The following is a 27885-nucleotide window of genomic DNA, read 5'->3' as shown; positions in this document are numbered from 1 at the left end:
ACTAAAGCATAGGCCAAGCAACCAAAGACAAGCAAGTGACCAATAGAAGGCTTCCTGCCATGCCAAGCTTCATATGGAGTAACAGACTGCAAGGCCTTAGTGGGACACCTATTGAGTACATATGGAGCACACATGACAGCCTCAAGCCAAAACGCATGTGGCAAAGCTTAGTTTTTGACCATACATCGTGCCATCTCCATAAGTGACCTATTTTTTCTCTCAGCAACACCATTTTGCTGAGGGGTATACGGCACTGTACATTGGTGTTTTATTCCACGACTAGCCAGAAATGCATCAAACTCTTTAGACATGTACTCCCCCCCCGATCAGAATGGAGGGTGCCCACAATACAATTGGATACATTTTCAACCATAAGCAAAAACTGTTTGAAGCACAAAAACACTTGGGACTTTGCCTTCAGTGGATATACCCATGCATGCCTTGAGTAATCATCAATGAAAGTCACTAAGCAAGTGTTTACCAAATGACGGAGTTTGCATAGGCCCACATACATCACTATGTACAAGTTGTAATTTGCGAGTGGCCCACACAGAACCATCCTTTGAAAACGCAAAATGCTGCATTTTGCCCAAAATACAGCCTTCACAAACATGTTTCAATGGTGCCTCAAGAGGGGGCAATGAAGCAACCATATCAAATTTCTACAAACGTAGCAAACTAGCAAAGTTCAGATGACCAAAACGAGCATGCCATAGTTTTGCATCTGAAACTGCCTTTTCATCAAAAACTGCATTTGTTGAATCTTCAACACACTTGTCATAAGAATTGAGCCTATACAGCCCACGAAACAAGGTGCCAGATGCAATAATCGTATCACCAGAAGTCAAATCATGAGCAATACATCTGTCATCCACAAATTTGACTACAAGTCCAAGTCTAGCAAGCGCAGAGACAGACAATAGATTCTTCTTTATCCTTGGCACATACAAAGCATCTTAAAGTGTGAAAGCACTGCCATTTGCAGCAGTAAGCATAATTTTACTAATGTCCTTCACTGGGTAAGAAGCATTATTGGCACATGTGACAGTATTCCCATTAGGGACAGCCTCAAGACAAGTGAATATATCACGATACGAGGTAATGTGCTTTGTAGCACCACTGTCAAAATACCATACATCCGAGTCAACAAAAACTGCCAAACATGCATTATGTACAGATGGGTCATACTGGCAATACACGCTAAATGCCCATTCTATATCCTGCATAACATTTACAGAATCTGCATTTGTAGAAGCATCCGCTATTGTGGCTGCATTTGACTCTTTCTTCTTTGCCTCTTTAGCCTTTAGCTCAGGGCAATTCTTAATGATATGATCAGTTGCCTTATAATAGTTACACCTGATCTTTTTCTTACCTTTATCAAGAGCCTTCTCAGACCTATTGTTGCTACCTGTGGTGGAAGGAGAAGAAGTTACAGACCTACTAATAGGAGAAGAAACAGTGGAAGGGGCTGTCTTACCACTTCTTCTTTGCTGGGTAGCAATAGCAATAAATGCCTAATCAACTGCACGCTGCCTCTAGCCCTGTTTTGCCTGGACTGCGCTTCTTGCAAGAGCTTGTTGACTAAAGTATCATACTTGACAACATCAGGTCTGTCCTCAGTAACAAGTCTCCACATGGAAGCAAAAGTTTGACATGACTCAGGTAAAGCATCAAGAACAGTCTACACAAGAGAATGATCAGGAATAATATCACCTGCAAAAATCAACTGTTCCTTGAGATCTTTAATCTCAGCAAGAAAAACATTCATGTCATCGTCTTCGTGCATAATCTTTGATTCTAATTGTTTACACAGGCTAGAGATTTTTGCCTCGTACGACCTGCATACAAACCAACTAGAATATCCCAAGCTTGTTTTGCTGTTTTAGCTGAACGAATATGTGGAGTGATGTTACGTTTGACAAAAAGTGTAATCAAGGCATGAGCCTGCGCATCTTTACCATCCCAATGAGCTTGTTCAGCAGTGGGTAAAACAACAGCAATAGTAGAGTTGCTAGAACCTGCAACATCCTCAATAGATCCTACATCCACAGAACCTGGACGTATATCCATACCTTGCACAATGTTCCACACTCCTTTTGCAACCAAAACATGCTACATCATGTATGCCCAAAGTGGGTAGTTGCTGTCTCCATCTAGTTTGTCATCAGCAAACAATATGCGAAATACATCATTGCTGTTATCAGCCATGCCACTGATTGAAATTGATGCAAAAGCTACCGAAGCAAAGATTGAACAGAAAACAACTGGTGCTATGTAGCACAGTCAACAATAGAATACGTATGCCTATTTTGTAAAAAATTGCACTGTCGAAATTTCTGCACAAAATGACGAAAACACCTGTACAGAACTTGCAATGCAAAAATGGAGCCCGAAACGACCTCAGATGCAAATTGTGAGAATGCTTAACTATAGAGTATAGGGACCTGCAAACGCTCGTGAAAGCTCACCTGAATCGGAGAACGTGAGTCGGAGGGTGCTAGCTACGTAGCCCTGGGAGCCGATGCCTGCTCTGATACCAATTGTCGAAATTAGGGTTGCAGGAAAGCACACAAAGCTTGGAGAAGAAGAAGCAAGAATGCACAAAACACACATTGTATTAGATTGTGTCAATGTACAAAGATAAGTTAGCCCTAGAATGATAGGTGTATATACAAGCCGAGGGAAAAAACCTCCTAAAGAGGGAAAAAGTGCCCCGGCGGTCCTAAGTGTGTTCACACACATCACTGCCTATATATATGGCAACACCAAGAACCTTCACCTAAACCTATAGATATAGCACTAGCAAGCCCATGTTAAGCATTAGTGCAAGGTAGCATGATACATGTAAGACTTATATACCAAGAGCTAAACAACCATATATCAAGCAGAACTAAGCAAACATTGCGAAGAGTAACATGTGGAGATGCAATGGTCATGTGAGAGTAGAACATATGACATTTGGGGATAAGTACGATATTTTGGGGTGGGTAGGGAAACTGCATGGTACTTTGTCAATCCTAACGCGGGTATACTTCTGATATGGGCCCCCCATTAGAGTTGGTTATTTGGGAAGGCTAAGAGTACCATGTAGAAGAGGTGGAGCTTGTTCTAAGTGTTTGTTGTTTAGGGTAGTCCATGCTGATGATGGTTGGTTTTTTGGGTAATTCTAAGATATTTGATTGGCCACACAATATGTTGTACACTTGGGACATGGATGGTCTTGCTTGTGCCCTTGTTTGAGTGCATAAAAGGGCCACATGCACGACACGGATCACCTCCCCTACGTTCACCATGCCTATGTTTCCCAACTTTGCATCCATAATCTCCACTTGTTTTTGCCTCTCATACAATTTCCATGTCTACAAAAACATTAAGATTAGAAGCACTTAGAGCTTTAAAAAACGGAAAAGGTAATTAATTTGTTTGCAAAGAAAAAAAATTCTTACCCATTCTAAAAGATGTTGCTTTTCTAGCTCCATACTATGCTCAATGACCTTTCTCCCACTCACTATCTCAAGAATTACTAAACCAAAGCTATAGACATCTGCCTTCTCTGTTAATTGGCCATTGATGGCATACTCTGGTGAAAGGTAACCCCTTATCAAATGCAAAAACAAGTTAGTTTGTAGATAATAAAACATTAAAACTTATTGTGTTCAAAATTTGTAAAAGATCCAATTTGGAAGGCCAATTGAGGTACTTACAAGGTTCCCTCCACTCTTGTGGTGAGATGAGTGACATCATCCGCAAAAAACCTTGCCAGACCAAAATCTGCAATCTTTGGGTTTAAATTATTGTCCAAAAGAATATTACTTGTTTTGATATCTCGATGCACAATGCGTACATGGGAGTCTTCATGAAGGTAGCACAATCCCCTTGCTATGCCAACTATGATGTTGAATCGAGTTTGCCAGTCTAAGGCAATTCGATTATTATTTTGACTAACATCTGCGTTACACCATGTAAGAAAATAGAAAGAAATAATTTTAAAACATAGGGTTTCATTAGCTATGGTACAATGATTTAATTGGTTGAATCCAAATAAATACATGTAATATTCTTGAAGAGAATATCAAAATAAGCTTCAACAAATATAAAGAGATTTCTCTATAAATCTCTCTCTCTCTCTCTTCTTTAAAGCATCCTTTGGGTTTTGCATCCTCTCTCTTCTTTAAAGCATCCTTTTGGGTTTTGCATCTAATTTAAAACCATAGAAATTTTTCATAAATTCTTATCTTTCCATTGAAACTAATTTATGTGTGATGGGCTAAGTATTGAAGATCAAAAAATGTTATCAATGATTAAAATAGTTACCGAATAGGACTAAGTCTAAGCTTCGCATTGGAAGATACTCGTACACTAGAAGCCGATAGGATTCTTCCATGCAACATCCCAGCAATTGAATCAAGTTTCGATGTTGTACACTAGTAATCAAGTTCACCTCATTCATGAATTCTCCCTTTCCTTGATGACTTCTAGGAGAAAGCATCTTGATTGCTACTTCCCTTCCATTCTTCAATGTCCCCTAAAATAAGCATACTTAATTATAGTTAGTACCATTGGATTCTAATAAAATTACCTTTAACTTAGTTAAAGTTAATTCTTTTTTTGAAGGAACATTACATTTATGTGAGTAATAATGAGCTTTACAATGTAACACACAAAATACATTAGTCTTAAATACAAGATTTATTTAAAAAAAAGAAAGTTATGAAGTTTTAGCATGGATTGAATGTTATGCACTTGAAGTAACCTAAAGTAAGAAAATTTCTTTTAACACTAGTTTGGTACCAAAAAAGGATACTTAAGTGTCCTTTTTCGGACGATGCAAATAGAATGCTACTTGCGCTAGGAAAGACATATTCAAAATCCCTCTTGAGGAGTTTGAATATGTGACCTGGTGTGTCTTTAAAAAATGTATTGCAATTTGGATGCTGGCACGATAAGGAATTACACCCATAAATAGGACTTGCATGAGACTGCAACTCAGGTTTGAGAAAACCGCCTTATAAGCTTAGAGAAAAAAGTCACTAAGCCCCATGAAAAATTCCAAGTAATTATTTTATATTTGTGTCAAAGTCACTAAGCCCCATGAAAAATTCCAAGTAATTATTTCATATTTGTGTCAAAGATTTTGCCAAGTTTCACATGAAATAAAATTCAATTGAGAGTGTCTAAAATAGTAGGAAGTTGTGTGTGTTTGATACACCACTTTTTAGCATCCATTTGTATCCAAACCAATATAATGTGGTTTTAATGTGTTTGCAAGTTTTTTAAGGTGATACAATGCTTACTCTATCCATTGAGATCTTAAAGTTATATGTAAAAGCCCCTTAGTAAGCTACAAATATTAATTGTTTCAAAATGTCAAAACTGCACACAACAAAAATTTTGGATTTAGATTCTTGAGTCATACGCATTACATTCCTTAGTAAACTTGCAACATTTTGTCTGTATAGAATAATTCCGCTAAGGTACATTGTACAAACATAATTTGGGCACCTAAAACCTTTGTTTCATGGTTGTTGAGAGAGAATTTAGAAATTTTAAAAAATGTAGCATGATTGAAAAACTAAGATAGCGCTCAAGTGGCAAGATTTACTTGAGCTTGGGACCCCAAAAAATATGTATTAACTTGGTTTTGAACTATATAATCATTTTCGATTGCCAATTTGCACTAACATAACCCTAGTTTTATGGAAGTATCTTTGGAAGGCCAAAATTTTCCTCTTTTTCAGCATCTTGGTAATTATGAGATTTTTGTTATAATTCACAAGTAGCTTAGGAACTAGGACCTAAAGGAGATTGTGTTGTTTTGAAACCCCAAGTTCTACCAATTGACTTTTACAAATATGAAAAACATGATTTATTCAAGAAGTTATAGGCATTTTATGGGATTTTTGACAAAACAGCTTCAAATTTCAATGAAAATTTCAAGTTAGAGTTTTTTGTCAGATTTCTAATATAGCTTGTGTTTTGACATCATGAAAAATCCCCTTTATTTTTTGACTTTTATCCGACCTATGGTTGAAACAAGGTGTAGAAATGTTGTTTCTAGGTTCCCCAAAAAATTCCAAAGTTTTGGTGAGAAACAGGACACTTTAACAGGACACTTTAGTGTCCAATTACAGAACTAGTGTTAAATCACTTGAAGTAACCTAAATCACTTTGTATAAATGAATGGTGAGCAATATGCTCATAGTTTTTAACATCTTATTACTAGAGAAAGTAAGCTATAGCCTAATGTGTGGAATAGTGGTGTTTTCAATTATGCACCATAAGTATTCAGCTTAAGCAACTTTAACACACAAGAATTTTTCTTATAATGGAAATGTAAGACTACACATCAAAATGAAAGTAGAATCATCATAATAAAAAGCACAAAATTGCAAAAAGAAGTGGACAATCAGAAATGTTATTGCTTGCAATGTTTGATTACAAATTGATTGATGTTTGACTACACATCAAAAAGGAAGTAAAATCATCATACTATAAAGCACTAAATTACAAAAAGTAGTGGACAATAAATAATATTACTACTTGAAATGTTTGATTATATGAATTGATGGATGTATGCCCACCTATTTAGTGCTCTAAGAAAGGAGCTTTGTTGGATGTGGAGGTTTGACCACACATGTTCTCTGCGTAAGGAGCACATATGTGATAATTTAGCTGGAATCTAGGTGGAGAATTCGTTACACATACAAGGGTGCACTTCTACAATCAATGTAGTTCTCAATCTCTGTGAGATAAGTTATGAGAAATGAAGTAACCACCACTAGACTATAGTCTCCTAGTGGCACTAATATGCTAACTGACTATGTGCTTGACCGGTGGTGAGCCATTTGCTCGACTAGGTACATGGGTGCATAGGTATATAGGTATATACATACATGAACCAACCCCATAGCCTAAGGATAATCTATCTTATAAAGATCTCCTACTACCCACCAAGAGTGCGGTCCATTGACCCACACTTGCATGCATGTCATACTTCGCAAGGTACCAAGTTTATATAATCTATCTTTTGACCATCTTTCCATATTTGGATAACATTAAGGGTCTAAACTAGGAACAACCGTAGTGCCAACATAAGGGTGAACCATTGAGTGAATTATTTTGTAACACCTCCACTAAAAATATCCACCCATAGGTCTACATCTCCGATCCAATGTCAATTCAATGGAGATGGAACTCTAGCAAATCTTTCACAAGATCCTAATTCTAAAAATATCTACAAAATTATCTACCGTTAGTGTAGTAGACAATAAGATCTACCTCTCCAATTATGATAAGATCACATATAGCCTATGAGATAGTGTATCTTAGTGTGGATTTTACAAGCATGAAACATCGGGTTCTTGCATAGTAGCATTTTCGCTCCCTTCTTTTGAGAAACACTCATGTCTCTTAAAATCCTTGTCAACCATACTTCTTCACATGAACCAAAGAATCCAAGGATGTAATTCCACACCCAATCAAAAAACAATAAACAAAAACAAGTTTTTATCTATTACAATCTCTTCCTAATTTGAGTCACTGTAAGATTCCTCCCTAGCCTCTCAAAATGTCCAGCATCTTCCCCTGTAATCCCTCTTCAGAAATATAAAAGACTTGTTTCTAACTGTTTTAACTTAGAGAGAGAAAATATTCTAGAGAGAGAATATTTAGATTTTTAATATTTTTGGATAGAAAATTATCTCATCTTATTAAAATAAGTTCCCCTGAAACAGAAATTCAAAAAGAACTTTCCAATGTGCAATTGGAATTAATTGGAAATGGGTATAAAGGACCTTAGCCTAAGGGTCTAGATTTTCAAAAATTTTTGGATTATGGTCCAATTAAGGTTTCTATGGGCCAATAGCATCAATCCATGTGTAGGGAGGAGATAAATCCAATTTGTAAAAGAAGATACCCAAAAATGAGTAAATGCTCACATAAGATAAAGAGTTGAAAATGTACAAGGCTTATTAGTAAAAAACTATGAGCAATATTAAAACTATGAGATATTTTGGGTATCCAAAAATGAGTAAATGCTCACATAAGATGAAGAGTTGAAAATGTACAAGGTTTATTAGTAAAAAACTATGAGCAATATTAAAAATATGAGATATTTTGGGTATAATGATTCCATTTTGACACATATGTAAGGAAGGGGAGTTCTTTAAAGGAGGTGCATATTTCACATGCTTGAATGAGTTTTAAACTCATAAAAATTGAGATATTTCATCTCTCCTCTCTTCTCATTCAAGTCTAGTTCCAAAAAGTTAGCTTAACTGACCTAAAAATGGTCAAATATTGACCAAACTGATTTAGAAAATTCTAGAATCAGTTTGTTTGGTTAGGAGCTCAATTTTTCCTATAAATAGAAGCCTCCCCCTTGTTGAAAAATATATAGTGTTTATGCATCGTTACTCTACTCCACCTAAGCCAAGAACTATGAATTCATTAATAATTCACTAGTTTTTGGAGCTTCCCTCTTTCTTCAATCCCCATTGGTGGCTCCATCAACATACTTAACCAATTGATTGGTTGGGGGCCTCTACCGTGAACAAAGAATCAAGCAATTTGTAAGGTAAATAGTGAATATTGATCTTTTCTATAATTTCTCAATGTTTCTCTCTTCTCAACCCCTCTCAAGCTTGAGAAGCTTAATTGGTATGGTTTTTAAATGCTATTGAAGTTAATTGAGGAATAGTAGTGAAGAGTTACATAATTTGATGAATGCTATTGAAGTTAATTGAATAATGATAGTTAAGAATTACATAAATTTTCATTTATGCTTAATTCTAATGGTTTTATGTAATTTCTCTCTCTCACTCAAGAAATGGTCATACTCATGACCCATTCTCAATCCAAATGAAGCTTTTCATAAAGCTTTTCCTTAATCCAATATTAATCTATGCTTGAGGCCAAATTAATGACTTTTTTCTATGCTTTTAGTTTATGTATTTCATGAATATTGATGATTCAATCCATTATTGGGTTAATGATCCAATTAGGGATCATTCTAATCATTTTCTTAATGATAAGCTTTATCCTTCAAAATAAATTGAGATTTATCAGTCATAGTAGCGGAGCTATGGCAAAATTTTTATAAAAATTACACATAAAATAATTTTATTCAAAGCATGAAAAGAGAACTTCCTACCATATTCTAGGAATTATCATCCTAGATTAATTGAAAGAATTTTATTGTAATCATGGAAAAATTAATTTTTATGTTATACATAATTGATGATTATTTTATTGTAAAAGTGTTACTTTTATCATATTTGGATTTCATGCATAGAGGTATGCATAAAAGTTGATTATTTTAATATAAAAGTGTTTCTTTTATCATATTTGTATTTCATGCATAGAGGTATGCATAAAAGTTGATTATTTTAATATAAAAGTGTTTCTTTTATCATATTTGGATTTCATGCATAGAGGTGTGCATAAAAGTTGATTATTTTATTATAAAAGTGTTACTTTTATCATATTTGAATTTCATGCATAAAGGTATGCATAAAAGTTGATTATTTTATTATAAAAGTGTAACTTTTATTATATTTGGATTTCATGCATAGAGGTATGCATAAAAGATATTCTTTTTATACTAAAAGTGTGATTTTCATCTCATAAATGGATTTTATGCATAACTTAGATGCATAAGAGAAATTCTTTTATTCTAAAAGTGTAATTCCTACCAAATTGAATTTATGCATAAGAAGATGCATAAAAGATTGATTTTTATTTCGAAAGTGTTAGTCTCCTTAAATGGAATTTATACATAAATAAATGTGTAGAGAAATCTTATATCAAATATAAGAATTCTCTTAAAAAAGATATGAAATGTGATAAGAGGTGTATGGAAAGTGATAGGATGTGAGATGTGAAAAGATGTGTATGAGATGTGATAGAATGTGTTAAGATGAGTTAGGATGTGTTAAGATGTATATGGGATGTGTTAGGACGAGAATGGATGTAATATGGTTGTATGAATGTGATGTGGATGTATACATGTCGATGTATATGTATGAATGTGAATGTGGATGTAGATGTGGATGTATGGATGTAGATACGGATGTGTATGTATGTATGTGGATGTGTATGTATGAATGAGGATGTGAAAATGGATGTATGTATGTAGATGTGGATGTATGGATGTGAATGTGAATGAAGAGGTGGATGTGGATGTATGGATGTAGATACGGATGTGGATGTATGTATGTGAATGTGGATGTGAAAATGGATGTATGCATGTGAATGTGGATGTATGAATGTGAATGTGGATGTGTGGATGTGGAAATGGAGGTATGGATGTATGAATGTGGATGTGGATGTATGCATGTAGATGTGTATGTATGAATGTGAAATTGGATGTATGATGTGGACGTACGAACATGGATATGTATGTAGAATAATGAATATGAAGGTGTATGTGAGATAATGTGTAGTCTATATGAGTGAATGGATGAGAACGAGTACACATTGAATGGAATGTGGAATAAGTAATGTGGTCTGAGAGTGGATAATATGGAAAGACGAGAGTTCGTTATAGAAACTGTATTTTGTGAAATGACTGTTTTATGTCAAGAATGCTGGAGAAGCATTTTGACCGTCTTGAGGATTAAGGTCATGAAGACCGAACTGATAAAGTTGCAACTGTTGACGGAGAGTCAATGGAGGACGTCTCGCGTAGCAAGGTCGATCGAGGTCTTGACCAGCCTCGGTTCGATTTAAATGGTGAGCTTCCGGTACGGTGGATGAGGGACCAAGGAAGCGGCCTATGAGTGAAGCGCTAGGTCACCTACGAAGGATCCTAGAGGGTGGTGCTCGGGCTCTGGGTCGCCGAAGATACCCACACGTGCGTCGTGGAAGATATTGGAACAAGGAGTAAGAGTTGTTTTCTGAAACCGGGCATGGATCTGGTTGATTGACCTTACTGGTCCTCAACGGATGAGTCCATGGCTCTTTTATATGGATCTGTGGGTTAATCTTGCTGATCTTCCACGGAGATTCCATTCTATTATATGAATATATTTCCGGTTACTATGAGCTAGGAACTATGGAAAAGGCCCCTGAGTGAACAGGTGGTGAGCGTTCTGGTTTGCCAATGATGCCATAAGTACACCGATGAATGAATGACGGGAAATAAGGATTCAACCAGAGACTTTGAGGATTGTCATCAGTGACATAATGGTTTCATTAAAGGATTGTTTGAAAGTTAATTGATGCTGAGAAAAAGGCAATTTCATATTGGGTGTGTAAGTGGTGTGACTAGTTTTATGTTTGTATGAACTTCCGGCTAGGGGGCCTAGGAACTCTTTTCCCTGGTACCCGGGACAAAACCTAACCAAATTCCTAATTGGATCCCATCACTACAGTGGTTGGGAGGTTGGCTAACCCATGGGACTGGATGGGGTTAGGCTGGACTGATGGATCCGTAAATCGAGATTTAATTTCTATTACTACGATAGATGAAGTAAATCCCGGATAGTAATTGTTCTATGGATAGGAATCAACGGCTGTGCCTCTTGATGGGGAAAAAAGCGTTGATCCCAATGATCCAAGTGCAAGTTTCTTCCTTGATCTGACCAAGTACCATTAGAGGTGCAGTCAGATCAGTTTGATCAGTAATGATCTTGACTACGTTAGAGTAAAGAGTTATCCTGGTGGAATCGCCCGAGCTTTCCGGATAAGGGAAGTTTTTCCGGGTTCGTTTTGGAAAAACTGACGGATTAGTCTCTTGTCCGGATATCCGTGGGCGAGGCCCCGAGTGTGAGACCCTGACCCGCACAAGATGTGTTACTTCCGCTGCTAGCACCCCAAATCCGTTGCACAGTGGGAACAGGGATCTTACAGTCACAAAATCTAGTCAAAGTATCATCAAATGCCCCAATGGTACCTATGATGTACTTAACTTGCATCCCTACCTAGTGGTTATTTAGAAGGGGAGGGTAGTTTTAGAACCTCATAAGGACACTAGCTACAATGTTGATGCTAGTCATTCTCCAAGGGGGGATGATTTGAGAACCTCATAAGGAAACCAACTTAAACACTTAAAGAGAATGTGGGGGCGAGAGAGAGCTTGAGTTCCTTGGCAAACAAACACACACACACACAAAATAGTGCAAGACACAAGAGACATGGATGGTTGAAATTTTCTTCTATCTTCCTCTCTTCTCTAGAACCATATAACTAAAAGATAAGAGTACATACATAAAGGGAAAGTACTCTCCTACAACATACAAAATGGTCGGTCTATAGTGTGAACCCAACTATATGAGCTGGAGCTATAATTATGCCATAACTCTAGTACTCCTAAGTGGCTGTCACACAGCCTGTTATCCACTGGTAGCATATCAATCATAATCTCACCAACCATGCTAGTGACTTAAGTGTGGAAGCTATCACCTAAGCGGGTCTTCAATGTCAACCGTAGCACTAGTTGAGCTCAATATCTCAACACTCCCCTCGAGCTCAACTCCACACACTGTACTCCAAGTAAGCTCCTAAACCTATGGAGCTTCTCTATGCCCAATGCCTTTGTGAAGATGTCATCCACCTGATCCTCTCTGTGCTGACATATACCAGATCTACGTCACCTGCAAGAACTTTCTCCTTCATAAAGTGATAGTGCACCTCAATGTTCTTCGTTCTAGCATGGTATACTGGCTTACTGGCCAACTGTATGCTGCTCACATTGCCACAATAAATGACAACTGCCCTATCCACAAGCTCACCCATATCACCAACAAGTATCTTCTCTGAAACGAAGCTACCTCACAAGCTGCGATAGCAGCACCCCTGTACTCTGCCTCTATACTCGACAAGGCGACTATTGGTTGCTTCTTACTACTCTAACTCACACCAACACTCCCAAATGAGAACATAAAATCACTAGTAGATCTCTTGTTTGCAACACTACCGGCCCAATCAACATCTGTGTACCCATGTTCCTGTATCTCTATACCAGCCTCATAGAAAAGTCCATAATCAACTGTGGACTTTGTGTACCTGATAATCCATCTAGCCGCATCCAAGTGTGGCTTCCTAGGGGCTTGAATAAATTTACTCACAAGCCCAACAGCATAATTCAAGTCTGGCCTAGTAATGGTCATGTAGATCAAGCTACCCACTATGCATCTGTATGTAGTGGGGTCCTCCAAAAGCTCACCCGTTCTTTGGAAAGCTTTGTGTTCTACTTCAATGGCACTGAAACAAAATGCCATTAGGTGATCTCACCACCTCTATGCCCAAGAAATACAACAGCTCACCTAAATCCTTCACTCAAACTTTTGATTCAAAAGCCTCCTAGCATCATGTATGTCAACATCACTATCACCAGTGATAATCAAGTCGTCATACACATAGATGACTAATAGCATAATCCCTCTTTCTGTCTTTTTCACATAAAGTGAAAAATCTACATTGGATATCTGAAATCCAATGGTAACAAAATACTCCCCAATCTTGCTTGACTATCTCTGGGTGCTTGCTTCAAGCCATACAAGGCTTTGTGTAACTTGCACACAAAATCTGGGTGTGCATCACTCTCATAACCTGGTGGCTGCATCATGTAAACTTCTTCTTGCAAATCACCATGTAAGAAGGAGTTCTTTACATCTATTTGGTGTAAAGACCAACCCTTTTCTACAATTACAGCATCTCTCACAGTTGCCATTCTTGCAACCGGGTTGAATGTCTCTTTATAGTCAATGCCATAAGTATGTGCATAGCCTTTGGCCACCAATCTTGCCTTATAACTGCTCAATAAATCATCAGTGTTATGCTTGACTTTATAAACCCACTTACAACTGCCTTCTTTTCCTTAAGCAAAGGTACTAACTCCCATGTTTCATTTAAATCCAATGCTTCCATCTCCTCATCGATGGAATCTTCTAATTTCCTATTTCCAAGTGCCTGCTCAAAACAAGTGGGCTCCAAATCCTATATTTCTTTAACCATGTAAGCATAATGATGGTTTTTATATCCATCATATCTCAACTTGTCAAGAGGGTACCTAACCCTCATAGACCTACATACTCCTGGATCAGTGCCAAGTGTCCTCTAAACAACCCTCGTTCTCCTTATAGCTGGAGTAACCACCACAGATGGGATGCCAGGCTCCTCATCATCAAGGCTCTGTTCAAAGCTTCTAAAGTCATCGTCCACATATGAGTGACATGCTGATAGATCAGGCACAAAACATTTATCTACCTTTGCCTTTACATGATACATGTGTATCTACATCTGTCCTTAACCTTCCTGACCATGGACCAACATTGGATCCATTGCTAGAGGACTCTCTAGGTCCACTAAGCACTTGTGATTGCTGCTTTACATGTGGTGCAACATTAGCACTTCTTACATCTGTATCTTCCGTTGCCTTCACTATTGGTGCATACCAGCTCTACTGATCTCATCAAAGACAACATCTCTGCTTACTCGCACCTCACGAGTGGTAGGGTTATTACATCTATAGCCTTTCTTCTCCATAGCATAAGCAATAAAGATGCATTTCTCTGCCTTTGAATCCAGCTTTATTCTCACTTCATTATTAGGAACATGCATGCACATATGCAATACACCCAAACATTTTCAAGTGAGACATGTCCGGTCTTATGCTTGTAAACTTTTGTTCAGGCGTCATACCATGAATAGCTACAGTGGATGTCCTCTCCATAATGTACACAATAATTGCTACTGCTTTTATTCAAAAATATTGTCGCATATTCTTTTTCAGGCATCAAGGCACGTCCCACTTCTACAATGTGCCTATTTTTTCTTTCTCCAACACCATTCTATTACAAGGTGTACCTACATGTAACTATCTCTTGATTCTCTACTTCCTTAGGAAATCGTTAAACGCATTGGAGAAATATTCTTCCCCACCATCTAATCTCAGGCATTTTATTTCCCACACTTTCCTAGTGTGGTATTCAATGAATTTAACATAATACCTACAACCTGTAATTGTTGCAATCTTGGTTGGTTCCCACACATTTGAATGTATGACATCTAAAGGCCTTGCACTGACATTCTTTTCATGTGGAAAAGTATGTTTGGCCTGCTTACCAAGCTGGCATGCTTTACATACTTTGTGCATACCATCAACCTTATACTTTGGTAAACCTGCAAATGGTAAACATGCAACAATATTTTGGACCTATATAAACTTCAGTCACTACACATTCACATGACCGATGCGCTTGTGCCATATGTCATATGTCGATATTTGCAATGACAAATGTTCTATATGCAAACATGGTTGCCTTTACTTTAGGCATGTTCACATCCAAAGTAAACATCTTGCCATTTATGTTACCCTTTGCAACCAAGCGACACTGATTTTTGAAGTTTTCCACCAACATCCTTGAGGATTAAACCTCACTTGCAGACCCTTCTCAACCATCTGTCCCAACAGAAACCAGGTTAATGTTTGGAACATGAAGTACATCTAGTACTTTATTTTGCCACCCTGCATAGATAATGGTAGTTACTAGTTTACCAACATGCGCAATGGGATGCACAGTATCATCACCTATTTCTACATAGCCCGGTTTCTCCATTTTTTGCATGTCTTTAAACCACTCAGCATGACTGGTCATGTGGTTGGAGGCACTAGAATCCACATACCATGTATCTTGAGATCCTGACACATCTCTTGTTATGGAACTGAGCATGTGTTGCATCACAAACAACTGCTCACTTCTGTCATCATCACCTCCTTGTTTACTAGATGATACATAGTTACCTTGCTGCAACTTTCCACTTTTAATGTCATTTTACTTTTTATAGTAATCCTTTGCCATGTGACCTATTTTGCCACAATAATAGCACTCTATACTATTTTCATTCTGATTTCTTTACCAACCACTTTGGTGTCTTTGGCTCCCCCTGCCTCTAGACTGGCCTCTTCCACCTATATATGATTACTGTTGTGAATCATTGGACTATTGTCCAAAATTTTGATGTCCTTGTCGGCCACCACCTTGGTCTCGACCACGACCTCTACCTCTGTCTCTACCTGAATTGGAGTAGAAGTCTTGTTCTGATATGTATTCCTGCTTTATGAAGAAGAGTCCTCACCTAACTACTTTTCTTCTATGATTAGCATAGATACCAAGTCCCAAAAGTTGGGAATATTCTCTAAATTGGAGGTCTTGAACGGCTTGTACACCGATACATTGATGAACCCAAGGGATTCAACAATGCTCTTTATCTTAAAGCATACTCATTGATAGACATGCTTTTCTTTTCTATTGTATGCAGCTCTTGCTTTAGCTATAATTTTCTTGCCCTTGTGTTGGTCTAAAACATCTGCACACCAGGTTCTGCCATGCAACTGCTCGAGTGTTGGCATCATGCATGTGTCCTATCATCATGTCTATAGAGTATCAATTAAGGTAGACTTAGATGCATCTACCCTAAAGGAGGATTTAGAGAAAGAGCAATGCATACAAGCATGGAATGAGGCTTGGATGATCACATTCGAAGGTGCTTATTTTGATACTAATGTTGCTATGATATTTTACAAATACTCTAAGAATGATATTCGTTCCAAAAGTGAGTCTGGAAAAGCTAGTTTAATTAATATACAACATAATGCCCTTCCTGATATGAGCATGCTAAGACTAGGGCACATAAAGATGCCAAGTATATAAGTAATGACAAAAGGGTGTTGATTAAAGATAGCATGAACATGTCAAATGAAGTTGCTGATCATGCCACTCTTAATCTCTTTTCTGTTGCATATTTTATTACACAGGAGAATATTTCTTTTAGCAAGTATCCTAAACTACTAAAACTGATGAGATTTGCTAAATTCTCATGCATTACACATGATCTATATCACAATGAAAAGGCATGCACTAACTTTATATATTGCATCAACGATACATTGTTGCAATAAATTGTAGAAAGGATAAAGTCTTCTACATATTTTAGTTTGATGATGGATGAATCTATTGGCATTGGATTCAAATTATGAGTATTTATCAAAAGTGGAATTTTGAGCATTATTAATTTTATTGAAAAATATGGGTAGAATTGATTTTTGTAAATCCCATGAATCTGTTACTCAAAAAGAAGAATATTGAATATATTTCACTTGAGAAATTTAAGAAAGAATATGAAAATATCCATCGAGACAGAGTACCTTTAACTAGGCCAAGCAATTGGCAGAAACTTAGAAAAGTCCTATCGGTATCGAAAGTAGAAAACGGTACTAAATGTGAATGCCATGTGATAAGATGTAAATGTGCAGAATTCAGCACTCTTTTCGCGATGGAAATTAACGCACAATACTTGAAAGGAGAAGTGCAGAAAATAGAGGTTGATCTTGCTGATCTTCAATAGAGAGTCCATCTGGATTTTTCTTATATGATTATATTTTCGGGTACTATGAGTTAGGAACTATTGAAAAGGCCCTTGAGTGAACAGGTGGTGAGCGTTCTGGTTTCCAATGATGCCATAGGTACACCGATGAAGGAATCATTGTAAATTGGAATTCAAGCTAGATGTTTTGGAGGATTATGATCAGTGATACTATGGTTTCATTAAAAGATTGTTTTAAAGACAACTGAATCTGTGAAACATGCGATTTCATATTGGGTGTGTAAGTGGTGTGACTATCTTGAAGTTTGGTTGAAGCGTCGACTAGGGGGCTAGGAGCTCTTTTCCCTAGTACCGAGGGTGAAACATAACCAAATTCCTAAATGGATCCTATCACTACAGTGGTTGGCTAACCGATGGGATTGGATGGGGTAGGCTGGACTGATGGATCCCTAAAATTGAGACTCAATTCTGTTATATTACGATAGATGAAGTAAATCCCATATAGTCCTTGTTCTATGGAAAAAGAATCAATGGCTGTGCCTTTTGACGAGGAAAAAAGCATTGGTCTCTATTATCCAAGTGCAAGTCTCTTCCTTGATCTAACCATGAGACTTACGGGTTCGGTCCGATCAATTTGGTTAGTGAAGACCTTGACTATGTTAGAATGAAATATCCTAGAGGAATCACCTATCTGCTAGGCGAGGGAAGTTTTAGAAGAACCGATGGATTAGTGTCTTGTCTAGATATCCGTGGGTGAGGCACGGAGTGAGAGGCTGCCTTGCACAAGAAGTGCTACTTTCTGTGCTAGCACCCAAGAATTCGTTGCGCGGAGGGGGCAGGGATTTTTCAGGGTCATTGCATTTCACATTGCACACCATCAACTTTGATAGCGTGCCCTTTGGCCTATTGGTGTTTTGAAGCATTTTAGGCCACATTCCACTTGCTTGGGGGAAAGATTTTACGATGTGTATCACCAGAGGAGGCAAGATTTTGCTGACGTGTATCGCCAGAGGGGAGAAACCATGTAAGCCAGGGTATGTGAAGAAACCCAAAGATAGGAATGTGTGTTGTTGTAAAACACACATACTTTGACCTGGCCCGGCAAGGTTTGAATGACTTGAGATCTGGTCATGTTGGAAAATTGCTCCATGGAGATAGATGCTCATGTCTCCCTCCCAGATGAATGCTTAGTTTGTAGGCCACCTGGATCCTCGTCATGTGTAGCAAGTGAGAGAAAGTTTGGCAGCCTGAGGTTTGTGTGGGAGAAGCCAACGCTCTATCAAAGGCCTGCAAACTCTCAGTGGCACTCCATTGAATGCATTAGAGGTACATGCACACACCATGGTGTGAAGAAGTAGTATGCTGCCTGTCCAAATGAAATGAGGGTTCCAAGAAAGCCTTGCTCTAAAATGGAGGAGATTTGAAATGGGCAATGTTGAAGGATCCGAGAAGAAGAGATGGCTACTATCATATAAGAGAACTCAACCGAGGGAGCTTATAGATCACGTGGCTGCATCCATCCCAAAATATGTGCTTCACAATTTCACGTTCAGCTCGCAAGATAAGCAATTTAGGACGTGCGGCCTTGCCAATTTTCCACATCACACTATTGTCTCTGTCATAGATTTTATAGAAAATTACTCATTTCAGGAACAAGATGAGATCCAAAGTGCTCACTGCTGCAAATAATAATTCTAGTGCATATAACGTACAATCATGTGCTTGTTTCTTCTAAGCCTGATGACGATTTGCTTGCCAACTCACAAGAGTCTAGGTCAGTGCAATGCATGTACCATTTCTACATTTCAGATGATAGGGAACATGACACCTTATTTGTGCAGCATGCATTTCTTTTGCATAGGGAATGGCTAAAAAACAATGATCCCAATGCAAATATGAAAGAACATTGGGTGTGGTTAGACAGGGCTTCCTCTCAATTCAAATAAGCCCGTGCATTCTACTTTGCTTCAAGGTTTAAATCCTTGACTGGTGTAAACATGATGTGGAATTTCTTTAGGTCTAGCCATGGCAAGGGGGAACATGATGAATGTGGTGCTGTTATTAAGAGAGCTCTGTATAATCACCAATCAGCATGTCCCCAAGAAAAGCTAGAGAATGCCCATGATGCTATAACATGGCTTGCACTCAACCTCTCCACAAGGGTGATAAGAAATAAGATGAGATCGCCCACTAAGCCTAGGGCAATGCAAGATTAGTATAACAATCATGGAGGATTGAACCATACAAGAAAATCCATAATGGAGAGACAACAGCATAGGCAACACTCAACAATGTATTCCAATGCTTGATGATCATACAATGGTAGACCTCTTATATAGAGAGTCTCAAGGCATAAGCCTACTATGTGGCATCCTCTGATCCACATCCAACTTGTGGTGACCCATGTCCCACATCCATTCATGTAGTCCACATCCTCTTGTGTGGCTACCATAATTCCCACAAACATACCCCTCTAGGGTACCAACACAATATCCCAACAATTGGACATTGCACATTTCAACACCCCTCCTCAATGTACAATCAGTGTGACCATCTCACCTCTCACCCCCAATGATTTGGCATTGCCAAACTCACTCTCTCAACACTCCCCCTCAATGACAAATTGGAGTGTTCAACAAAAGTATGTGCATGTGTCTAGCAACCTAGACACCTCAAGTCCATTTCGAGCACCATGCTGCTGGGGCGGAACCACCCAAGTGCTTTTTAGGCACCTCATGTGTCAGGGAAAAGGAACCAACCCTAGTGCAACACCCCTGCGTGCACAATTCAAAGCACACCATAATACAAGTCCTTTTGAGCTCCCGAGGCTCGGGCAGAGAACCCTCATAATCCTGGGTGAGAGAAAATTACATCCATTTTATGCCAATGCAAGGGCAGGGCACCCGCAAATGGTGGTCATAAAATAAAATTTGCGGCCTGTCACACGAGCTAATAATGCGTCATTTTTCCAAGACATAAGAAAATTTTAACGAGGCATCTGATGGGGGGATATGCACAGCAATTGAAATATCCATGGATAAGGTTTTAGACCTTAGGGTTTTCACAATAGAAATAAGGGGCAGCTCTATCATGTTTTTCTTAACCGCCTTGCGGCCATCTTCTTCCTGCTGCGGCTGCTCTCTCGCCATCATGTCGAGTTCTCCTTCAATCTTCTCCTTCTGTGGTTATGCTCTTCTTCAGCGAGCCTTCTTCAGCTCACACTCCTCATCGGATCCATTTGCAGTTTTGGTTTTGCTGTCGTGCGATTCCTTCCTTCATAACCGAAAATCTGAAGAATAATTTCTTCATAGTCAGCGCACATCTCTTCTCAGCACACAGAGACCCCATTGCCACACAGACCCTGGTGGATAGGAACACTGTGCAACTACAACACTTTTGTAGTTCTTGAAGTGACTTCCCTCATGGCACGCATGGATGCCGTGTAGGCGTGGGCTAGGGTGCCATGAAGGCGAGCTTCTCATTCTTGCCTGCACAGTGCATCTTTTTTTTCCTCTGCTAGGGTATTTCTTGGATCACACAGTCCAAACAAAGCACGAATCCTTCCCCAGTCTAGAAAATTACCTTTTTGACATGTATCTTTGCTTTGGGGATGTCACCTCTGCATCATTCACTCCACGGTTCTTTCCTGGCGCCTTCCATGCTCAACCAATTCTTCTCAGCACCTAGATGACATCATGGTTCTCACACAAACAAGCATCCGCATATATGTTTCCCATCAAGACATATGCTGCGGGATGTAAATAATCCAATCTAATTGCATTTTCAAAAGTATCCCTTCCAATCTCTATATTCTTCCACTTTTGACAAGCTCCCAACACCGTCGACCAAACAACCACATTAGGTTGGAACGGCATCTTCTCTACCATTGCCATTGCCTTGGCCACTTGGCCTTCCTTCTGCATCATCTCGAACAAATGAAACACAAGTTCACACTCTCCCTGATACGCATATCCTGCCATCAGGGAACTCCATTGCACAACATCTTTCGTGGGCAATGCATTGAACGACTGTTGGGCATCAACCATGCTTCCACATTTAGCATACATGTCAATAAGATTGGTTGCGACAATCGCCATAGTCTCCAAACTAGCACTACTAATTTGAGAATGCAGTTCCCTTCCATTTTCCAGAGTTGCTGTGTTGCCACAAGATTTCAAGATGGCAACAAAGGTAAAGCTATTTGGTGATATACCTTTCTCTTGCATTTGTGCATAAAGCCTAAAAGCTTCCTGGTTTTCTTCTTGCACAGCATACCTCAAGATCATGGCATTCCAGGAAATCACATCGCAATGAGGTAATTCCTCAAAGACATGCCGTGCATCCTCTTGCTTCTTCCATGAGCACACGAGCAGCAAATCTTTGAACAGCACCAGTCTTCAGTCTTCGATTTAGCTTGCCTCTTCCATGGGCTACTCCAAATCCAGCAAAGGCATAATCTCACACAAAACTCTCCCTAATGATAGAGTGTTGCCATTATTTTTCTCTATACAAAAGACATAAAAGAAAACACACTAATCTACCTAAGCTTAGCGGATGACCAGCTCTGATACCATGATAAGAAATAAGATGAGATCGCCACTAAGCCTAAGGCAATGCAAGATTAGTATAACAATCATGGAGGATTGAACCATACAAGAAAATCCATAACGGAGAGACAACATCATAGGCAACACTCAACAATGTATTCCAATGCTTGATGATCATACAATGGTAGACCTCTTATATAGAGAGTCTCAAGGCATAAGCCTACTATGTGGCATCCTCTGATCCACATCTAACTTGTGGTGACCCATGTCCCACATCCATTCATGTAGTCCACATCCTCTTGTGTGGCTACCATAATTCCAACAAACATACCCCTCTAGGGTACCAACACAATATCCCAACAATTGGACATTTCACATTTCAACACCCCTCCTCAATGTACAATCAGTGTGACCATCTCACCTCTCACCCCCAATGATTTGGCATTGCCAAACTCACTCTCTCAACAAAGGGCACAATCAACATACAACAAACAAACACAAAAAGAAATAGCGCAATGCGTAGAGTCTTCCATGAAGTGGAAGTGAACGAAGTGCAAAGGAAAAATAGACTGGATTGTGAGGCCATTAAAGGAACTCGCAATTTGCACAGTGTATGGGGCTTTTGAAACAACCACCTACTGCTTAAAACAAGAAAACTTTCTTGTTTTTGTAGTGTGTGCATCACAAGGGATCATGAAAATTGTGAGGACATTGCAACTGTGAGACATGGGTGCAAGTTCAAGTTTCTCCTCTGCATGAATATAGAGTCACAAATGATGATGCACCATTGATTAGAGAGGACTTTGATGACCTCATTGATGCTCTGGAAGAGAAGGATAACTTTACGGTCATCGCGCTACCTCTGGGGATGATGAGGAAGACGACCCATACTTTGTGTTGCAGTGTACCAAACCCAAGCACAAGGTTGAGGAAGCATTTAAGGATGATTGGGGCCAAACATTTGGCAAGTGGGATGTAGTATTTGGAGGTATCTAGTACCAAAAAACATCCAAGAGAGGCCACAATTACACTCTGTTACATAAGAGTAAGCCTACATTTGTGTACTCTCATCATGTATAAGAGCTATTAAGTTGGATTTGCAGGTAGTGCCTGGACGAAAGAAGGGCAAGACTGTGTTCAAAATGGATTTGGAAACGCACGAGGGTGGTTGCACGATCAGGGTGCCCAGTTTTGTCCATTCAGGCACCCTATAAGCAGTAAAAAAATAGGCATTACCTTTAGTGGCAAATCTCTCCTAGTTAATGAAGGAATTTCCTTTCAAGTTCTTTTGTTAGAACATCACATGCAAAGTTGAAAATATAGTTGCATAATCCGATTAAGCATTAGATATTCAAAAGTCCTCATTTATTTAAGTGCAAAGTTAATGTATACACCCTGTCCCAAATTTGGACTGATTCCATAAAATGCTAATATCTTTTACATATAAACTCATATATGATTCCCACTTTGGACCTTAGATCTTCGCATAATATAGATATTGACTTGATTTTTTAAGAAAATTTTAAGCTATTTGTCTATTTTCTCTAAATATTTCAAGGTCTTTAAAGTTTTAAAATATACGCCACTTTTTGTACCCACAATAACTACCACTTAGAATGCTCAATCTTGTAGATCAAAAGAGTGTTAGATAGTGCGACATTAGTAGAATTTGGTGGTTAGTTAAAATTGCAAATCCAATGGTTGGATTTTTAATGATTTGTTTTCCAAAATTCTTTCAAGCTATCAGAAGGCTTGCAAATATTAATAATCTAATTGGTAAAATTACATTTTTGATATAAATTATCTAAAACCTATAGGGACTAGTGTACTTGTAATGGTGCATCTATGGAAAAAAAATTTGGATCACTCCAAGAATGGAAACATCATTTGTTTTTCATTTCATCATATTTTTTTATTAATTTTGATTAATTAGACTAATTTATATTAAGTTAAGTTATATTGGGTTAATTTGAGTGCATGTGTATTTTGTAACTGCTTGATCTCATTTGAAGTACCTTGCCCCCCCAAAATTGCTCTCCGTATTGTCCCAGTCCAACAGAAACTCGAGACTAAGGAAAAAGTATTCTACTTATCCTAAAAAATAGAAAATGTTTTTATGGCATTCATCTCGTACAAATGAAACATCATGTGATTAGTGCGATACCAACAACCGCGCTGGTGATTACTTATCCAATACTACCACCGTGCTGGTTATCATGCACAACCAACCACCATGCTGGTACCATCGTCATATCGTTTGATTTGTCTGTCTACCAACCACCACGCTAGTGATAACTTATCCAATACTGCCACCGTGCCGATTAAACCACCGTGCTGGTGACCACTTATCCTATACTACCACCGTGCTGGTTAAGATCCCTAAAAAGAAAGACCAACCACTTCCTAGTATTACCACCGCACTAGTTACGGTCCTAAATTAGCTTAATTAAATTAAATATCACCACGCTGGTTAAGATCCCTAAAAAGAGAGACCAACCACTTCCTAGTATTACCACCGCACTAATTACGGTCCTAAATTAGCTTAATCAAATTAAATATCACCACACTAGTGAGTACAACCATCCTAAATTAAATATCGTGTGATTTGTCTGCCGATACCAACCACCGCGTTGGTGATGACTTATCCAATACTACCATCGTGCTGGTTAAACACCGCACTGGTGACCACTTATCATCCTGTACTACCACCGTGCTGGTTAAGATCCCTAAAAAGAGAGACCAACCACTTCCTAGTGCTACCACCACGCTGGTTGTGGTTCTAAATTAGCTTAATAAGGAAAAGTTGAAAGTTATGATCCTGGACCTTAATAAGGGAAAAGTTGAAAGTTGTGATCTTGGGCAATAATCAAAGGATAAACATTGGCAATAATGAATTTATTTCATAGATTATACACATCAATACATTTCAGAGATTATACATCTCCTTTTTGCTTTGAGCTCCATTAACCATATTGCCTTCCACACTTGAGCTTGTTTCTTTCTCGCTCCTTTGGGTAGGGTGGGTTCTTTTCTTCGATTTCTTCTAGCTCCTTCAGCCTTTTTCGATCCTTCCGGTAGGGTTGGTTCTTTTCTTTGGTTTCTTCAAGCTCCGTGAGCTTGGACTTCTTCTCTTCAGGCTCGTTTTCTTTAGCCTAGTTAAGTTCCTTTCTCTTTTCACGTGTATGAGCAATTTGGAATGCCATTGCAGCGTCTAATTTCTCGTTGTGGATATTCGTAGGCAGGCACATCATTTTTCCCCAAGACAGCAACATTGGCATTAAACAAACTTTGCATCTCGATTTTGCATGCACAAACACCCCAAAGCAAAACACATGCAGAGGGTGGTGGCACTGGGACCATCTGATCATGCATTCATCTATGATGTGCCCTTTGCACACAAAGCACGTAGGAGCATTCATTCGCATCGCAAGAGGATATTCATCCGATTTTACTTTTGCGGCTGAGTATCACAGTCTGACCAGATCGACGAGCAATCTGCGTCTTGATTCCTGCCTCTCTCATCCTGAGGGTGAGGATGTTCTCCTTTAGCTCGTCCACTTTTGGCATAAGCTGCATCCGATTCTACCAGCTACTGTTGAATCTCCTCAAATTCTTTAGCAGTGTCTGTGTAGGCCCGTTTTCCAAGACATCATTTCTATGTTGGGTTTCAATCAAGGTCCAAGACTGCTTCTTAAAACTCTGAAAAGAAAAGGCAAGCTCATCGACAGCGACACTGTAGGTCAATTGTTTTGCAGGGAATCAAACTTGTCTCGCAAATATTGGGCAATCTCATTGTGTCGTTCACTATGGCTACTCGTTGCCTCTTCTACATCCTTCCTGGCATTGAAATTATTTCGCAGTTCTTGCATCAGTAGCCTGGTTTTTGCATTCTCCTTTCTCAGTTTCTCTATCATATCATCTTTCTCAATGTTCAATGTGTTATGCATGCTACAGAGCCATTTGTAGAGGAGCTCCTTTTTGGTTGTCTGATTTGCAAGTGTCTGCTTCGTCCTTTCTAGCTCTTCCTCTGCATCGTCCCCATCCATTTGAATATCTTGAAGCTGCTGATTCAGCTCCTCGATTTGCTTCTCTACTTCTTCTCTTTTTTGTTTTTCTATCTCTGTCAATCTTTCAGCGCGGCCTCAGCTTGCTCTTGTTCCTGCAAGGCCTTCGCTTCTTCTGCCTCCTCTACGCTCGCTTCTGCACCCTTCCCATGTTGGGCTACGTATGCTACATTGGTGGCTTTCATGTTCAGAGTTTTGATCTGCTTCTCGACTTAACGCATTTTTTGAGGTGATTCCCCATAAGGTACATTCCAACACTCATTGCTTGAGGTGACAATTGGGATTTTCCATTCAAGAAATTGTTCAAGTTAAGTAGCATGCTCTTGGAGATCGCCTTCGAGAAAGAGATCGGCGTTTATTCACTATCTCTACTGTTGCTTAAACATGCTAGAATTTCATTGTTCCCCTCATATTAAGAAAGAACTGCCTTATCTTTTTCAACTCTTTTTCTGATAATCATCAGGCAAGCTCGAAACCTTGATTCCACCATCTGCACTAATCTGAGCGTTGCGGAATAAATCTAAAATATCCTTTTTCTTCCACTTCTCCAAGAATTGTGCTTGCAAGTTGCCTCCATGAATTTTTAGCGCCTTTTCAATCAATCCTTCATCGATGTTGATCCTGTTACCTTTACAGATGATGAATCCATCCTTCGTGTCCACTGAATCTATCAATTTGGTGAAGTTGACAGAGATCTCTTAGGAGGAGCTACCGTAACTCATGATATCAAGACCGGGGGGGGATCATGTGAGAAGCTCTCGGATTGTGAAGAGGGGTTTTGAAGGCTATGTGAGGAGCTCTCGTCGGCCTATGCAGAGGGGTTCTGAAGGTTGTGTGAGGAGCTCTCGGCCTGTGCAAAGGGGACTGACACGTTTTGGAGCTCGTCTGGGGGGATCCATTGTGAGAGGGGATAGAAGTTGCAAGAAGAGTACAAGGGGAGTGTGAGAGGGGATAGTTGCAAGAAGAGTGCAAGGGAGCAAGGAAATGGAAGAGTGGAGGCTTAAGTAGAGTGGGGAAGGTAATTAGGCCTTAGCCAGCCACCGCAGTGGCATATTGAGGATAGGCCCATTGAATATAATTCACCTTGATTGAAGGTGGCTCATGATTATTTGGACATCTTCCACCGAGCTTCTAAAATTACCAACCACCGGGCTTGCATGCAATTGAGTGGCGGCTCAGATTTGGCATGTGAAATTAAGTGGAGGCTCGGATTTTGATTGATTGAAGAAAGACCACCACACCGGGCTTTATGCGATTAAGTTTAGTGTAGTAAATGACCAGTCGCTCAGATTATTCAGACCACCACAAGGATTCTAATAGGATTTGGATCAAAGGTGCAGCTGGGTGCAGTCAGCTCTACATGAGTATTTGGATTTCAATAAGATTAGAGTGCCATTAATTACCTAATACTAGTCATGATCATTCGGAGGGCACCATAGAGTCGATTCTGTCACCGCGCTGGCATGTGAAATTAAGCGGCGACTCATTTAGAGGGCACCATAGAGTCGATTCAATCACCGTACTGGCATGTGAAATTAAGTGGTGGCTCAGATTTTGAGTGATTGAAGGAAGAACATCGGGCTTAAGTGCCACCGTGGTGGCATCCGCCGAGACTTAATTACAAGGCATGTGGCATGGATTTTGATTGATTTCATTAAGATTAGAGTGCCATTAATTACCAGTCATCGTTTGGTAGAGTCGATTTAGTCACTACGCCGGCATGTGAAATTAAGTGGCAGCGTTGATTTAGTCACCGCACCTGGCATGTGGAATTAAGTGGCAGCATTGATTTAGTCACCGCACCTGGCATGTGGAATTAAGTGGCGGCTCAGATTTTCATTTATTGAAGGAAGACCACCATCGGGCTTGCATGCGATTAAGTTCAGTGTAGTAAATGACCAGTCACTTAGATTATTCAGACCACCACCGGGATTCCACCAGGA

At 39.2% G+C, this 27885-nt stretch overlaps 1 protein-coding gene across 2 annotated transcripts in view; it reads right to left on the bottom strand.

The window, feature by feature from the left end:
* Positions 1-2248: 2248 nt before the first annotated feature.
* Positions 2249-27885, bottom strand: part of LOC147628387 (cold-responsive protein kinase 1-like) — a 47598-nt gene continuing 21961 nt past the window's right edge. For both annotated transcript variants that reach the window (XM_086813472.1, XM_086813471.1), the window contains 4 exons: positions 4318-4528; positions 3708-3951; positions 3450-3600; positions 2249-3362 (listed from right to left, as the gene is read on the bottom strand). In XM_086813472.1, coding sequence (XP_086669598.1) covers positions 3078-3362; positions 3450-3600; positions 3708-3951; positions 4318-4528 — 891 coding nt within the window. In that variant the 3' untranslated portion in view covers positions 2249-3077. The remainder of the gene's footprint in view (positions 3363-3449; positions 3601-3707; positions 3952-4317; positions 4529-27885) is intronic.

The sequence above is a fragment of the Cibotium barometz genome, chromosome 19, assembly GCF_041138505.1.
Source record: "Cibotium barometz isolate CiBa-2024 chromosome 19, ASM4113850v1, whole genome shotgun sequence".
Lineage (NCBI taxonomy): Eukaryota > Viridiplantae > Streptophyta > Polypodiopsida > Cyatheales > Cibotiaceae > Cibotium > Cibotium barometz.
The sequence above is the reverse complement of the archived record's forward strand: the minus strand, read 5'-3'. Positions and strand labels throughout refer to the sequence as shown.